Consider the following 14,786-nt stretch of genomic DNA (forward strand, 5'->3'; position numbering starts at 1 on the left):
TTAAAAAATTTCTTACTCTCAAAGACCATACCACTTCATTGTTGGTTTTAGAGTTATTTCATACAATGTTTTATGTAGATATGTGTCTTATAGGTAAATCTTTGATTGGTGGTTGGTCATATATATATATATATATATATATATATATATATATATATATATAACTTAAAAAGATTATTAGGTTTTTAGTTAATAGTATCCTCTTAATTGATTTTTATGTAAGGATATTTCTTTTTGTTATTTGATGAAAATATCCCTTCATACTCTACCAATAGTCACGTTTCTTCCTAACATAAACAGTTATAGGAACAAGGATGAGTAAGAGAGAAAATCGCTCACATTGAGAGTAAAAGCGACGAGTGATATCACTTGCGATGGATGAAGGGATGACGATACGTTGATGGGAGTGGATGAGGGAGGGTGAAAGAATATTTTTATTGAATTAATATAAAAAAATTCTTATATAAAAACCAATCATGGGGACAACATTAGCTAAAAGCTTGATAGTAAAAACTATTTTTAGAAGGTAAAATTTCCTTTGGATGTATTTATCCTTACTTTTGAATTTTGATGTTATTGAGAAAATTGTACTCGTTTTCGTAAGTAATGAAGCCTATTTTTCTTGAGGCACAAAAAGTGGGTCTCCTAATGGGTCTAATGGCTTGGCATTCCTCATCGATTGATCGTCTCGTTCGTCCCATCGGTTGTGTTGGGCCGGTGGGGGCTCGTCAATTAAGGGCCGAAATCCAACCCAATCCCACGTTCAAATCCTAATTTTGACCAATCATTTCTCGGTCAATCTGCCCCGACCGAATCGCAGTCCCGCACCAGCCTTAACGCCAAAAGCTCGTCCCCGTCATTTCCACTAAAAGGCGAGGGTAGTCGGGGGCGAGCGAGCGAGCACGCTTCCCTGTGCCGGCGAGCCACCCAAATCCCACGCTTTATTGCTTCTTTCCACATAAAATACTACGGTGAACAATAAAGGACAGAAAAGAAGCCTCATCGCATGATTGCCCTCATCGTGTTCCGTGCCACGGCCTGTTCCCATCATTCCAACGTAGCCCCCATCTTATCGGGTCGGATCTACCCACTATTCAACTCCGAATCCAACCAAATCACCAATTGCTTTCGGACCTCACAGCGAATCGAGTTTTAAGAATCCGTACCCCTTGATCGGTCACTCCAGTGCAAAGATGAAAATAAATCGAATGATGAGGGCACGGATGTAACTTTAACCGTTACAGGTCGTCGTCTTTACCCTCCTTTTCTTTTTCTTTATAATTATTATTATTCATTAATATATAGTTATGCATATGAGAGAGAGCGAGAGACCGGAGCGATGTCGGAGAGCGCTTTCCCTTTCTCAGCGGCGAAGCTGGCGACCTCACCCCGGTTCTGCAACCCAATCACTACTAGAAGGTGACCGATTCCTGCCTCGCATTCGCTCCTTTGGTTTCTTTTCGCGGTTTCTTGCAAGTGTTGGAGGAGTTCTTTGAACCCCTACTGTCCCGGTGCTCTGTAACTTGGTTCGTGTTTTTGGGTTTCCACTGGATTCTCATCGAATGTAGTGGTTCTTCTCGGCTTTCCATGGTGACTCCTTGAAGAAAAACGTAAATTTTAGGGCTTTTTTGGTTGCATTCCTCTCTGTGTGTAACGGACGATGAAATGTCAGAATAAAGGAGGCAGTTTTATTCTGGTTTAAGCTTTCGATGCATTCTGCTTATGACTTTTATGAATACTATGTAGGTTGTGTCATTTGTTCTTGTAGATCAAGTTAAAGTTCTAGTGTTTCACATTCTTTCTTGACTATGGATGAAACGAGTACTATCTCCATATTTGAAAGTTACAATTGCTTGTTCTACATTTTTTAAAGCTATTTTACCATTTATACTGCTCATTTTGTAATATGACTCGTTCTCCCTCTCCTTTCTCATTAAACGAAAAAGATGAGCATATGAGGGTACTGATGAATAAATATTAAAAAGAGTTCCTTTTTTTTCTTCATTGTAAAAGTTGTGATATGCTCTGCAGGATATTTTCTGATGTAGCTGGAGATATAACCCTTTATGTTGATGGACAATCATTCTTATTACACAAGGTATGGCAGCCATTTATCGTTAAAAGAGGATCTTAAGCTGCTTTAATTTTGTTTATAGAAATTTATCTGTCTTGCTTATTTTCTATGGATGGTGCCGATGTCGTCACGAAGCTCATATAGCAACCAGGATTCGGATGTATATACTCATAATAGATGTTCTTATGATACCATCTGCATCCCCCTAAGTCAAACATTTTGTCACAAAGCTCATATAGCAACATTTTGTCACACAACAATGCAAAATTACAAGTTCGTCTAATGTGGATAAAGCTGAAATCAGAGTTTTCTGTTTGAGCCATCCATTCGTGGAATGTCTCTTCACGAAGTATGCAAGGAAAATAACGCCGTCCAAACAAGATAAACAATCATAACAAAGATAGAATGCAATATGGAGCTTCTGATTTGTAAATATACATAATAAGTCAAGGTGTATTAAATGGTCCTCAAGTGTGGGCTAAGGATAAAAGGATCTGCAAACTATAATTTCAATAGCAGAAGAAATAATTCTGGTCTTGTACAAATTAACAATCTATTCCCAGTGCTTTTTGTTCGAGATAAACTTGGTAGTTGACTACTTTGATGGCTTTTAATTATCAAAGAGATGCTGAAGTACATAATATATACTCTAGAAGTAACTGAGGCTAATATGATTAGTTGGCCGGCCACTGTTTCCCAAAAGTTTAGGAAGTACAAGAGGATGGAACATGACGAATAAGCTCTGGCATCTAGTCTTCACGTATGAGATGAATGAAGGATTAATGGGATTGGGAGGTGAACTTGAGTAAGAACATAAATTCATATATGGGCGAATTATTGTTTCAAGAAGGGGAAAAGGTAGTGGGAAAAATCTGCAGTCTTAAACATGATCTGCTTTAGTACCATGATAAAAATAAAAACTAGTTTCTTTAGAGTTCTCTACTCTGAACATTTGACTATATTACTGATAATTGTTAATACGTCTGATGTTCCTACCATTTTGGAGATTGTTAAACTTTGAGGAATTTCTGTTTCTTTCCTTTTCTCCCTGCTATTTATCAGTGGTCATTGGAATCACCAACCTGATCGTCTGCAACCATGTCATGACAGCGTACGATTTTACTATACTGAAAAAGTTTCCTATTTTCCTTCCTCGTGTCTCTCCTAATAATTCCCGGCACACTGTCTCTGACATCCTCACTCATCTCTCATGATCAGACCCTTTTGATCACTGTCAACTTCAACATGCATCGTTTTAAGCAAAGTAGAAAAGAAAGCATTTAAGACATCGGAAGATGGTGTGAAGGCTTTAGAAACATGATTGCACATGCCATATTCTTTGTTACCTTGTGCAACAAGCTGACACACCCTTGACAATTGTTATTTAATTGTATTGGACAGAACGAGGCCGATGCCACAACATGCTGATTGATACGTGCCAGACCAAGCCAAACTGATGTTGCCTGTTTTTGACATTAAAATCCTTGCATCGTGTCATTTTGTTCTTCTCACAAAGAGTTAATAGTCTTTCTTCATGTTTGCTTATTTCTAACCTTGCTCTTTATGTGCTTTCTGTGAAAACATCTTGTTTTCCTGTACCACAGAAACGTTCAAGGTTTTTAGTTTTTTGTTAGTGAGTATAAACATGTTTCAATGCATAAGCTTGGCACTTGGTGCCTATTGAAATTTATACTAGTTTCACCTGCAATTTTGTAGTTTCCTTTGGTTTCACGGAGTGGAAAAATTCGGAAAATGGTAATGGATTCCAGGGATCCAGATCTCTCCATGCTTGAGCTTCATGGTGTACCTGGGGGAGCAGAAGCTTTCGAACTTGCTGCTAAATTCTGTTATGGCACAAATTTTGAGATCACTGCAACTAATGTTGCCCATCTCCGTTGCATTGCTGAATATCTGGAGATGACAGAAGATTACCAGGAGAAAAATCTAATTGCTAGAGCAGAGACCTACTTAAGTGAGATTGTTGTGCAAAGTCTTGAGAAGTCGCTTGAAGTTTTATGTTCATGTGATGGCTTGCATCCCATAGCAGAGGAGGTTGGTATCCTAGATAGATGTGTGGATGCAGTTGCAATAAACGCCAGCAAGGAGCAGTTGGTTTCTGGTTTAGCCCGCTTGGAATGTGATGATGAATCTGGTAAGTTAAAGATGCATTGCCAGGACTGGTGGGTGGAAGATCTTTCGGTGCTAAAAATTGACATTTATCAGCGAGTTATTGCTTCCATGAGGAGAACTGGGGTCAGATCAGACAGCATTGTCCAATCACTAATGCATTATGCTCAAACTTCTCTAAAGGGTATTGAAAGACGACACAATTGGGAGTCTGGCATTGTTGTTGGAGACAAGCAGAGAGTGATCATAGAGGCTCTTGTTGATCTATTGGCAACCGAGAACATCACAACAGTTCCTCTCTCCTTTCTGTTTGGGATGCTAAGAATGGCAATCGAGTTGGCTACCAGCCTTGGCTGTAGGTTGGAGCTGGAGAGGAGAATTGGGTTCCAACTGGAATTGGCTTCACTTGATGACCTGCTTATTCCTTCATCTCAGCCAAACGATTCAGTTTTTGATGTTGATACAGTCCATCGAATGTTGGTAAATTTCATCCAAAGGGTTGAGGAGGATGACTCTGAAGATTCATCTCATTGTGGATATGAATCTCTGAGCGTAAAATCTCCAAGTCACAGTTCCGTTCTGAAAGTAGGGAGGCTAATAGATGGATATCTTGCAGAAATTGCACCAGATCCACATCTGAGTTTGTCAAAATTTATGGCAATAATTGAACTCTTGCCGGATTATGCTCGCATAATTGATGATGGCCTCTATAGAGCTGTTGATATCTACTTGAAGGTAACTATCTAATTCCATGCATGTATGTAGAAATGTGTATGTGCACGTCAGTTTATTCGAAAGAGCGTGCATGAGTGTGAATCTGAAATGTATCTTTTTTGTTTGTGACCTTATAGAATGTAATGTGCATATTGATCTTATTTTTTGTGCGAGTACTGCAAAGAATCTGCTTTAGGCTAAATGTAGGTCACAGTATTCGGTTGAATCTGGTTTTCCTTAATTCTGACAAGCAATATGATCATTCCATTTTTGCACACCTATGAATCAAAATTGTAAAATCAATGTTAATAATGTTGGTATAATTACTCTATATGCTGCTGTGTATGAAACCACAGATGCAATTGCTTCATTACAAATTCATATAGAAAACACAAAAAAAAAATCAGTTTTGCTTTCAGTTTGTTTGTCTCCTAATGAAACAGTAGAGCTTGTTGTTCTTCTTCACCATCTCGGTATATGATCAATTGACCAACTTTCGATGCCTTTGCTTAGGCCCATCCATCACTGACAGAATCTGAATGCAAGAAGCTGTGCAAGCTCATAGACTGCCAGAAGATCTCTCAAGAAGCTGCCAACCACGCTGCTCAAAACGATCGGCTCCCCGTCCAAATGGTCGTTGGCGTCCTCTACTTTGAGCAGCTCCGCCTCAAGTCTGCCCTCTCAGGAAACTCGGGCGATGGTTCCTTCTCCCAGAGGATCATCAGCAGCAGTGGTGTACAGAGTGCTGCAGTCTCCCCCAGGGACAATTATGCCTCCCTCAGGAGGGAGAACCGAGAACTAAAGCTAGAAATCGCCAGGATGCGTGTGAGGCTTAGTGAGTTGGAGAAGGAACAAGCATTCATGAAGCAAGGGATGAGGGACAACAGGTCGCAAGAACACAGTAAAGCATTCCTTTCATCCATTTCGAGAGGGATAGGCAGGATAGCCATGTTCAGCCCATCTCAAAGGAAGCATCAGAAAAGCACAAAGAAAGCACAAGTATCGGATGCCAAGTCGCGAAGACGACAACGGCAATCTGCCTCATGAGAATGCTGGGGAAGCTAAAGTACAGTGCCTAAGGTGATACTGGCGAGACACAGTATATGGAGCAGAGAGATAAATCTTTCATTAAACTAGGTGCAAGGACAAAGAAATGCTGTAATTATTTGCTCTTATGATCCTATGCCATTCCTTTTTTATGTCTTCCTAATATATGGAGGATAAAATTATACTGTGAGAGTAGGTAATTGACCTTGCCAGCTCAGAGGAGCATTTTGGAGTGGAATGCTTTTGCTTGCTTGAACTCTCTGGCATTGTAGTTGTAAACAAGTGAACAGATGCAGCTGCAGGTCAAAAAAAGGATGGTTTGGGAATTGGAAGCATGGGATTGTGGTATTTGTAAGGGTTTGAGTTTTACTTCTTTTGATGAGTGTGCCTTGAACTTGTCTCACCCCTTGTTGGGTGTGATCTTGCACTTGATAGACCTCAGAACAAGAATTCTGGGTAGGATCCCATTTGACCAAATTAATATGTAATTGATTGATTGTTGCAAATGATAAGAGTGAATTATCTCGGTTTAATTCCACATTGGACATGGGAGGATAATTGAATAGCCTTAGAAGTAGGTGTATTATTCTTAAATTGGTTTAAACATCTTATATCACTGGTTTCTGAATGTGACAGACAATATCAATGAGTGTGATATTATTTTGGATGAATGATTTAGGTTTGAATCAAATTAATAAATTGATTCATGTTAAGAGTATGTGAATGAAGTTGATTAGTCCTAAAGATAGAGATAGGATTTTCTCTTGTTGGTAGTGTTTCATTTTTTTTCTGAGACAGTCAATTTTTTCTCAAAATTTATTTTCTTAAATATTATATCTGAAATATATAAGTTCCTTTAATCTAATTTATCATATGTACACAATAAATATGTTGTTTAATCGTAATTATTTTGTATTGATTACACGAATCTTTTTCTATCATTTTGTTGGCAATTCAATATCACTATTTAAATAAATTGAGGGTATTGAATTTTTTTTATAAAATTTAATAAATACTTTTTTTAATCGTCTTTTCTATTTCCTTACATTACTATTATTTCTTTTATATTTTTGGCACGACTTCGGTTACGATTGACACACGAACAACCGAAACCGTTGCCTCCTATCCCCTTGGATTCTCGCCACATCAATCAGTCGTAACTCAAGTCGAGGACCGTACGCTTACTAATACGCGAGACACGAGAGTTACTTCGTGTCGCGCAAGGCAACTCCTCTTGCGTGCGGGGCACGTGACAAGCGTCGTTAAAAAACCCCGTTTCTCGTCGCAGTCGTCCTTCCGATCAAGAAAGGGAAAGCCATCTCAATACTCCACCGCTCTCATGGCGGCGTCCGCCATGGTTATCGACCCAAGGAAGCCCTCCGTCTCCGACCTCCCGCGCGTCGACGCGCTCCTCTCTCCCGTCCAGGTCGCTGACGAAGAGGACGACCTTTACGGCCGCCTCAAGTCCCTCCAGCGCCAGATCGAGTTCATCGACATTCAGGAGGAGTACGTCAAGGACGAACTCAAGAACCTCAAGCGTGAGCTCCTCCGCGCCCAGGAGGAGGTCAAGCGGATCCAGTCCGTCCCCCTCGTCATCGGCCAGTTCATGGAGATGGTCGATCAGAACAACGGCATCGTCGGATCCACCACCGGGTCGAACTACTACGTGCGGATCCTGAGCACCATCAATCGGGAGCTTCTCAAGCCCTCGGCCTCCGTCGCACTTCACCGCCACTCAAACGCGCTCGTCGATGTGCTGCCCCCCGAGGCCGATTCGAGCATCTCGCTTCTTAGCCAGTCCGAGAAGCCTGACGTAACCTACAATGTAAGTTGTCAAACCCTTTTTTCCCCTTCAATTATTTGATATTTGTGCACATCTTTGATTTGAGATTATGAATTAGGGTTTGGGAGTGGTATATTGCACCTCTTTCGGTATAAATTAGACTAGAAGTTGTTACTTTCTCAGTCCCTTAGCAATTTGTGGCCTTAAAGATCTTTAGCACTTTCGAGTTTCTTCATTTATGGGGTTTCTTGACATTGATATTTCATTAAGTAGTCGGAGTTTCTCTTGTATTTGGTTTTCCAGCAGAACTTGAATTTGGTGAATGTTGAATTCACAAGAATGCAAGAATCTATTGTTATTTCTCCGAGATAAGGTGCTTGTGCTCAGAAGCTCCCTTCGTCTTTGGCACCATGCAAGATGAGTCCGCTCCATTAGAATGAAGGACCCATGGAACAACATGGTCTCGCTCTTGCCTATGCAAGAGTTCATGTCCTTGCTCTTTGTCCAAGGAAAGCTCTATGCCTCCGCTCCATGTTTCATCTTTTATGTTGACTCCCTTCATGTGACTTGGGTATTTCACCAAGTTACACCCAAGTTGCTCCGTTCCTCATTTTGTATTGAGTTGATGGTGGCCCTCATGCCTACCATTCTACGGGTCAGCCCTCCATTGAGTACGATCTTCATATTGACTCCAAGTGTGTCTTCAATTGTGTTGCCTTAGGTCGCTCCCTCACTTGATCTTGCAATGCATCCACCAATGCATTCTCTCAAGTGAGATCATGCGATGACTCCTCGTTGCTCGCTCGGTTTATTGAGCATCGTGGAATTATTGTTTTTGAGGTACTCCTCAACACGTGCTGTCTGTTGCACATGATTCTCCCTTTGGAGAATCGGAACTTATCCCTCCTGGATATCTGTCCCGTTGGAGCAACATCTCTCTTCGCTTCCTTCTTTTTGAAAGTTTCGGAGACCACTATCCCCTTAGACTACTCCGACTTGCTGAACAAACTATTCATTGTTCTGCCTCCTGCAAACGCACTTGTTAGATTGCAACTCCACGTCAATACAACCCTCGTTGCATCACTCAAGGCCTAGCAACTTGTTGAACTCGCTGCACACTTCAACCTCATACGGACTTATCCTTCTTATGCCGAAGAGAAAGTTCCAATGTTCCATGGCGCCGAGTTTCGGTCGCCTTGGGATGGCCACGAACATTCCATCATTTGTATACAAGCCCTTGCATGAGTACTGAATTCTTCGAGTTAGCAATTCCCCTCACCTCTATGAGCTTTGCACAACTCTTTCGGTCGCTGAGCAACTCATTCCACCTTGTATGATCTCATCATTTACCAAGCGCCTCGCTTGCCTTGAGAACCATCAAATATGCTTGTCAACGTCGAGCCGTAGCTTGAATTCAGCCATCCCAACCTTTGTGCGCTACGCATTATTCCAAGCTTGTTTGTTCTTGTCGTGTCTCTTGCGCGAAGAGTTGACTATTCCTCTGAATGTCAATCTCAAATGCTTGCTCCTTCGAGCGACTCCTTTTCTCTACATCTCTATACTTGTTTTTCTCCCAAACGGTCACCTGTGCTGATTGCCCTTAACGCAGCCCCGCTAGATCCCCCATGTTTGCATGCCAAGTGTTTCTATGAGTGCTTGTCCCGCTCTGATACCATCTGTCACAGACTTAGTTGGTTTTGCCTATCTCGTGCGGCTCCCTTGCGCGTCCGTCTGCAAATGTCAACCTCCCCGAAGTCTCCCATGGTCCCTTAGGACCTACAAAAGAGAAAAGGGGTTAGAGAAAGCGCTTCACTTGAGATCCACAAGCAGACATTTCAGAAAACACTTCATAGCCAATGCAAATTACAAAGTTTACAAGCTCTGAAATGGTTGCACAACAAAGGGTCAAAATAGTCCACTACAGATCGAATATCTCTCACAAGTGTCCACATGACACAACTTTTATTTACAAACCTAAAACGACCATCAAACCCAACTAAAATGGAGCTGTTAAGCCTTCGATCGTTCCTCTACATGCTATGCAAAGCATGAATAAACCAAAAGACACGGACATACATAAATATTACATCAAACATCCTGTTTAGAATTTTGTCCATGACATTACGATGGTAGAATGATGTAATATATTGTCTTTTATTCTTCTCTTGCTAAACTTCATGAGACATTCTACTTTGACGAACTTGAGTTTTCTTTTTCTGATTTCATTCTTAATCACTTTTTAAATTTTTGCAAAAAAGAGAAGTATCTATAGTAAATTCTATGTTTCATAATCAAGGACATCTAATTTGCTACTAAAAGAAGGAACTACTGTGTTATGCTTATGTCATCTTTACTTTTATTAGTGCAGGTTGAGTATAAAGCAAAGTTTGATTTGCTGCCTTATCTTTTCTTTTGTTTGCCCAGGATATTGGGGGTTGTGATATTCAAAAGCAGGAGATTCGTGAAGCTGTTGAGTTACCTTTGACTCATCATGATCTGTACAAACAAATTGGTATAGATCCACCAAGAGGTGTACTTCTCTATGGTCCACCTGGTACGGGTAAAACCATGCTTGCCAAGGCTGTGGCTCATCATACAACTGCTGCCTTTATAAGAGTTGTTGGGTCTGAATTTGTTCAGAAGTATTTGGGTGAGGTACTGTGTAGTTAGAATATTCTAATTGGGTGTCATTCCTTGCTCCATTACATGTTGTTTTACATGTTATTATAATTTTCATATGATACCATGTAGAAAATGATTTTACTTTTTTTAGTCTTATGTTTCTTTTCCGTTGATGCTTATAAAATTAGTGCATATTTCATGTAATTCCTTCATTTGATTCTTTGCAATTTCATTGTTAAAAGGCAGAAGTTGTTTCTGTCACTGAGTTTCCCAGAGAAAATTCTATAATTAACTTATGATGTAAGTGATCCATGGTCATTGGTTTGTACTTCAGATGTCTACTTGATTGTTCAAAGAAGACTGATCATGCTTGATATGATGAAGATCATGATCTTTTATGAATCATGTTTCTATGATTCCTTTTTAAATTTTAGCTTATTTTGTGGGTCAGGGTCCGAGGATGGTGCGGGATGTGTTTCGTCTTGCTAAAGAAAATGCCCCTGCGATCATATTTATTGATGAGGTTGATGCTATTGCTACTGCACGTTTTGATGCACAAACTGGAGCAGACAGGGAAGTTCAGCGTATCCTCATGGAACTGTTGAATCAGGTAAAAAAACAAGTAAACCAAGAAATTTAAATGAATATTTGATAGATGACAAGTTTCTCCTTTTATCTTCCTGTACTTGGAGACTGATTTAGTTTGCAGCTGTTGAAAGAAAAACACAACTCTTAATTTGGAGAAATGTCAGCTATTTCATTAAATTCAATTGCTATTCAAGTTAACCACTAATACTGTAGAAATCTAAATTGTCTCTGTGAAGGAATTAAGCCTGAGGCATGTTTCAAGGGAACTTGTGTGTTTCAGGATTCTCCAGTGCATTTCTAAATAACTATATATTATTAACTGAAGCATCAGTATACTTCACTACAGTATGGTATACTGCACACCAAAACAGTTGGACTGATATAATACTGTTGGTATGCTCAGCATGTTGCTACTTTTAGAATCATGATATGCTCCAGTGCATTTCTAATAAACTATATAGTATAATCTGAAGTATCAGTATGCTTTACTACAGTATGGTATATTGCACACAAACAGTTGGACTGGTATAATACTGTTGGTATGTCCAGTGTGTTGCTATTTTTAGAATCATGGTATACTCCAGTGCATTTCTAATAAACAATATAGTAATAGCTGAATTATCAGTATACTTCACCATGGTATGGTAGATTGCACACTGAAACAGTTGGACTGGTATAGTACTGTTGGTATGCTCACTGTGTTGCTGTTTTTAGAATCATGGTTTCTGTCATGTGAAAACTTGCCTTTTTTCCTTGTTACACTTACCCGATCCTTTTCAATTCCTTAAATATGTATCATTCTATTCTCCTAAAGCTTGTGAATGTTCTTTTATTTCTGATTTCCGAAGTATATATTTTTCACAAACACAGAAGGCTCTCATAAAATTGAATTCCCTCTGCCAGGTTTCACATAGTTCCTAAAATATGATGGCTGAATTATATGTCATGTGTTCCCTTCAGTCTGCAAAGATTATCTACTGGCTCTGGCATATTTGGTACTTTGACTCGTCAGTCTTAGTCTTGAATGTACTTTGTGTGTTGGTTCCTCCAATTGAAGGTGTGAACTTCATAGGAAAAATCTAGCAGTAACCATGTTTTGTTTATTCTTCCAAAAAACAACCAACATCGTGAAAATGAGTATGTATGCTTCAGCTGGCATGACTTTTGCTCTAGCGTGCAAGCTCGCATCTAGTTGTACATGTTCATGCAATAATGTTATTGTTCTTATTGCTCTTACAGATGGATGGATTTGACCAAACGGTGAATGTAAAGGTTATAATGGCAACTAACCGAGCTGATACTCTAGACCCTGCACTTCTCCGTCCGGGTAGGCTCGATCGCAAGATTGAATTTCCTTTGCCTGACAGACGACAAAAGAGGCTAGTATTCCAAGTAAGTTGTGCAGATAATTTTCATATTATAATTGTAAAATATCATATGATCTATCCTATGGATAATCAGGTTGTGTATTTCTCTCCTCTTTGTTTTTTCCTTATAAAAGCATCAAGAGGACCTAGATGCTGAATAACAAGCAGACCTAGCACATGGACTAACAAACATTTGAAAATTTTCTTTTTCCACAATAAAGTTAGAAGTATGACCTACAAGCTTCACAATAATTTTTGAAGAGTTCAGATGTCTATTATGTTTTCTTCATGTACAATTTCATATCTACGGTGGATTTTTTACCAAGGGTTCAAATATGGAACCACATAGACTAGTAATCAATGGTCCAGCCCATAAACTTACATGGTATATCAACGATATCGAAATAATACTAACTCATAAATAGTTTGTGTTGGGTGGTCATTCGAAAATGGATGGATCATATTATGTTATGATCCTACTTCACCCTCTATGTTTTTGATATGATATTTAAAGCATTGTTTATGTGTTTTTATATGTGCTTTGGATAAGAATGAAATGCATACAACATCAAATATGACATGCAAGATTATGTTTGTTATTTGTTCACTTGATATGCTTCAAAATGTTTCATATGTCGTTGATATATTCCGAAACATTTCATACGTCATTGATATGCTTCGAAATGTTTCATATGACATTAATATGCTCTGAAACATTTCATACGTCATTGATATGCTTTCGCCGATGGTTTTGTGTGCTATTCATGGCATATAAGTCCAACTTTCATCTAGATTGGACTGATGTGCACTGGATGAGTATGAGTATTTTTGTACACACCTTATGAATCCTAAGTTAGATCATTGCTATAATTGATTTTTAGAGAGTTTGTTATGAATTTAAATACATTGGCACTAGCACTAATATTGTTATTTTGTTTGCCATTCTATACCTTTCTCTGCCATGGTTCTTGGTTAAGAAAGGCATGCTTGAAAATATGGTTTGGCAAGAAGTTATAATGTAATATATCATATTATATCAAAGAGAAATGGAAGCTTGATTTGTATATGTTTTAACTTGCTCAAAATAATGAGCAGTATTGATGTCATAATCTTCTAGTTTGTTTTTTTTTTGTTTTTTTCATTCAGGTTCATGACTAGACATATGAATTTGGTTCTAATAATTTTGTCTAAACCTAAATGTCTTTTGTGCATTTTGGTCTTTAATTTTCAGGTCTGCACTGCAAAAATGAATCTCAGCGATGAGGTTGACTTGGAAGATTATGTTTCCCGGCCAGATAAAATCAGTGCAGCTGAGGTCAGTTTTCTAAGTCCTAGCATCTGTGTGTGGAATGGAAGTTTCATTATTCTGTGGATCGTGTTTCTATTTTTTTCCTTTCAATTTTAACTTTTATCATCATCAAGCTTTTGTTGATCACCAATGATATAGAAGTATTTTATGCTGGTTTTTCTCAGCATGCAAAGTGAAAAAAAAGCACATTCACACAGTTAATGGTACTCGACAGTAACAGACGCAATCCCCCGACAGACATATGTAACACATGTTTGTATTTGATATCTCGTTGACAACTGACTTATACACATCCTCATGATGATGCTATTGGGAAGCCTGTAAAAGTTGTCAGTGGCATGCATCAACTAATGCTTTCATACAGCCTAGTTATTATGTTCTTTATCTCAATTATTGTTGGGGGATATAATCATTACACCAGATATAGATGTCAGATGCTGACTCTTATCTTCATATCATAGTTCTTGGAGGCCAAACAAGGACTTGGTTTTGAGATAGCAATGTAAGTGAAAAAGTAATCCTGTGAGTTTAGTAAGCTGGAGGATATAGAGTGACTATTTTGTGGATAAAGGAAGATTATTGTTCTTGAATGCCTGTGTTTGTACATATCTTCTGCTGTGACTCAGGTGTAATGAGGTTGATTGCTTTTTCATGATATGTGCGTGGTGCTATGACCATATCCAATGAAGTAGCTGCTGCGCTTAAGCCATTTTGTTGCTGGAATATGACCAAATCATTGCCTGGGTTGTATGCAGATTGCTGCCATTTGCCAGGAAGCAGGGATGCATGCCGTTAGAAAGAATCGGTATGTGATTCTTCCCAAGGACTTTGAGAAAGGTTATCGGGCCAACGTGAAAAAGCCAGACACGGATTTTGACTTCTACAAGTAAGGGATACAGAAGGATGCCTTGTTTCTGATCTCTTAATCTGTGTCTGGATAGCAAATGTTTTTATATGTATCATTTTAAGTTGGTTTCAGAAACATCATTCTTGCATGTTAAGATTGCTTGTAACCTAGATGGAACCTTACACACAAATTTGTTGGTGCTGATTGCACTGGGAACATGAAAATTAAATTGAAGGCTTTTTAATCAGCATGATGAACCAATTCTTGAATTGCCTTGGTGTTCTCCATTGCATGCGATCCTGGTGCAT

At 39.1% G+C, this 14,786-nt stretch overlaps 2 protein-coding genes across 4 annotated transcripts; both read left to right on the forward strand.

Moving 5' to 3' along the window:
- The first annotated feature begins 1,310 nt into the window (after positions 1-1,310).
- On the forward strand, positions 1,311-6,127 carry LOC135617722 (BTB/POZ domain-containing protein At3g08570-like). Of its 3 annotated transcripts, none has more exons than XM_065118247.1 (4): positions 1,311-1,419; positions 2,032-2,098; positions 3,791-4,936; positions 5,429-6,127. In XM_065118247.1, the coding sequence occupies exons 1-4, from the start codon at positions 1,340-1,342 to the stop codon at positions 5,960-5,962; spliced, it is 1,827 nt and encodes a 608-aa protein (XP_064974319.1). In that variant the 5' UTR covers positions 1,311-1,339; the 3' UTR covers positions 5,963-6,127. The 3 variants fall into 3 exon arrangements, with proteins under 3 accessions (XP_064974319.1, XP_064974320.1, XP_064974321.1); XM_065118248.1 differs by lacking the exon at positions 1,311-1,419 and adding an exon at positions 1,455-1,590; XM_065118249.1 differs by lacking the exon at positions 1,311-1,419 and adding an exon at positions 1,459-1,610.
- Positions 6,128-7,244: 1,117 nt separating this feature from the next.
- On the forward strand, positions 7,245-14,747 carry LOC103992504 (26S proteasome regulatory subunit 6B homolog). Its single transcript, XM_009412227.3, has 6 exons — positions 7,245-7,787; positions 10,170-10,400; positions 10,819-10,977; positions 12,195-12,347; positions 13,554-13,637; positions 14,387-14,747. The coding sequence occupies exons 1-6, from the start codon at positions 7,302-7,304 to the stop codon at positions 14,519-14,521; spliced, it is 1,248 nt and encodes a 415-aa protein (XP_009410502.2). The 5' UTR covers positions 7,245-7,301; the 3' UTR covers positions 14,522-14,747.
- Positions 14,748-14,786: the final 39 nt, after the last annotated feature.

Source organism: Musa acuminata, chromosome BXJ2-7 (assembly GCF_036884655.1).
Source record: "Musa acuminata AAA Group cultivar baxijiao chromosome BXJ2-7, Cavendish_Baxijiao_AAA, whole genome shotgun sequence".
Taxonomy (NCBI): Eukaryota; Viridiplantae; Streptophyta; class Magnoliopsida; order Zingiberales; family Musaceae; genus Musa; species Musa acuminata.

What these genes read in the sequence shown, in the direction of transcription:
- LOC135617722 (XM_065118247.1), top strand. Translation starts at nt 1,340, where the DNA reads ATGTCGGAGAGCGCTTTCCCTTTCTCAGCGGCGAAGCTGGCGACCTCA. An exon ending in AATCATTCTTATTACACAAG is followed by an intron (nt 2,099 to 3,790) that starts GTATGGCAGCCA and finishes GCAATTTTGTAG; the next exon opens with TTTCCTTTGGTTTCACGGAG. An exon ending in CTGTTGATATCTACTTGAAG is followed by an intron (nt 4,937 to 5,428) that starts GTAACTATCTAA and finishes GCCTTTGCTTAG; the next exon opens with GCCCATCCATCACTGACAGA.
- LOC103992504 (XM_009412227.3), top strand. Translation starts at nt 7,302, where the DNA reads ATGGCGGCGTCCGCCATGGTTATCGACCCAAGGAAGCCCTCCGTCTCC. An exon ending in AGCCTGACGTAACCTACAAT is followed by an intron (nt 7,788 to 10,169) that starts GTAAGTTGTCAA and finishes TTGTTTGCCCAG; the next exon opens with GATATTGGGGGTTGTGATAT. An exon ending in TTCAGAAGTATTTGGGTGAG is followed by an intron (nt 10,401 to 10,818) that starts GTACTGTGTAGT and finishes TTTGTGGGTCAG; the next exon opens with GGTCCGAGGATGGTGCGGGA.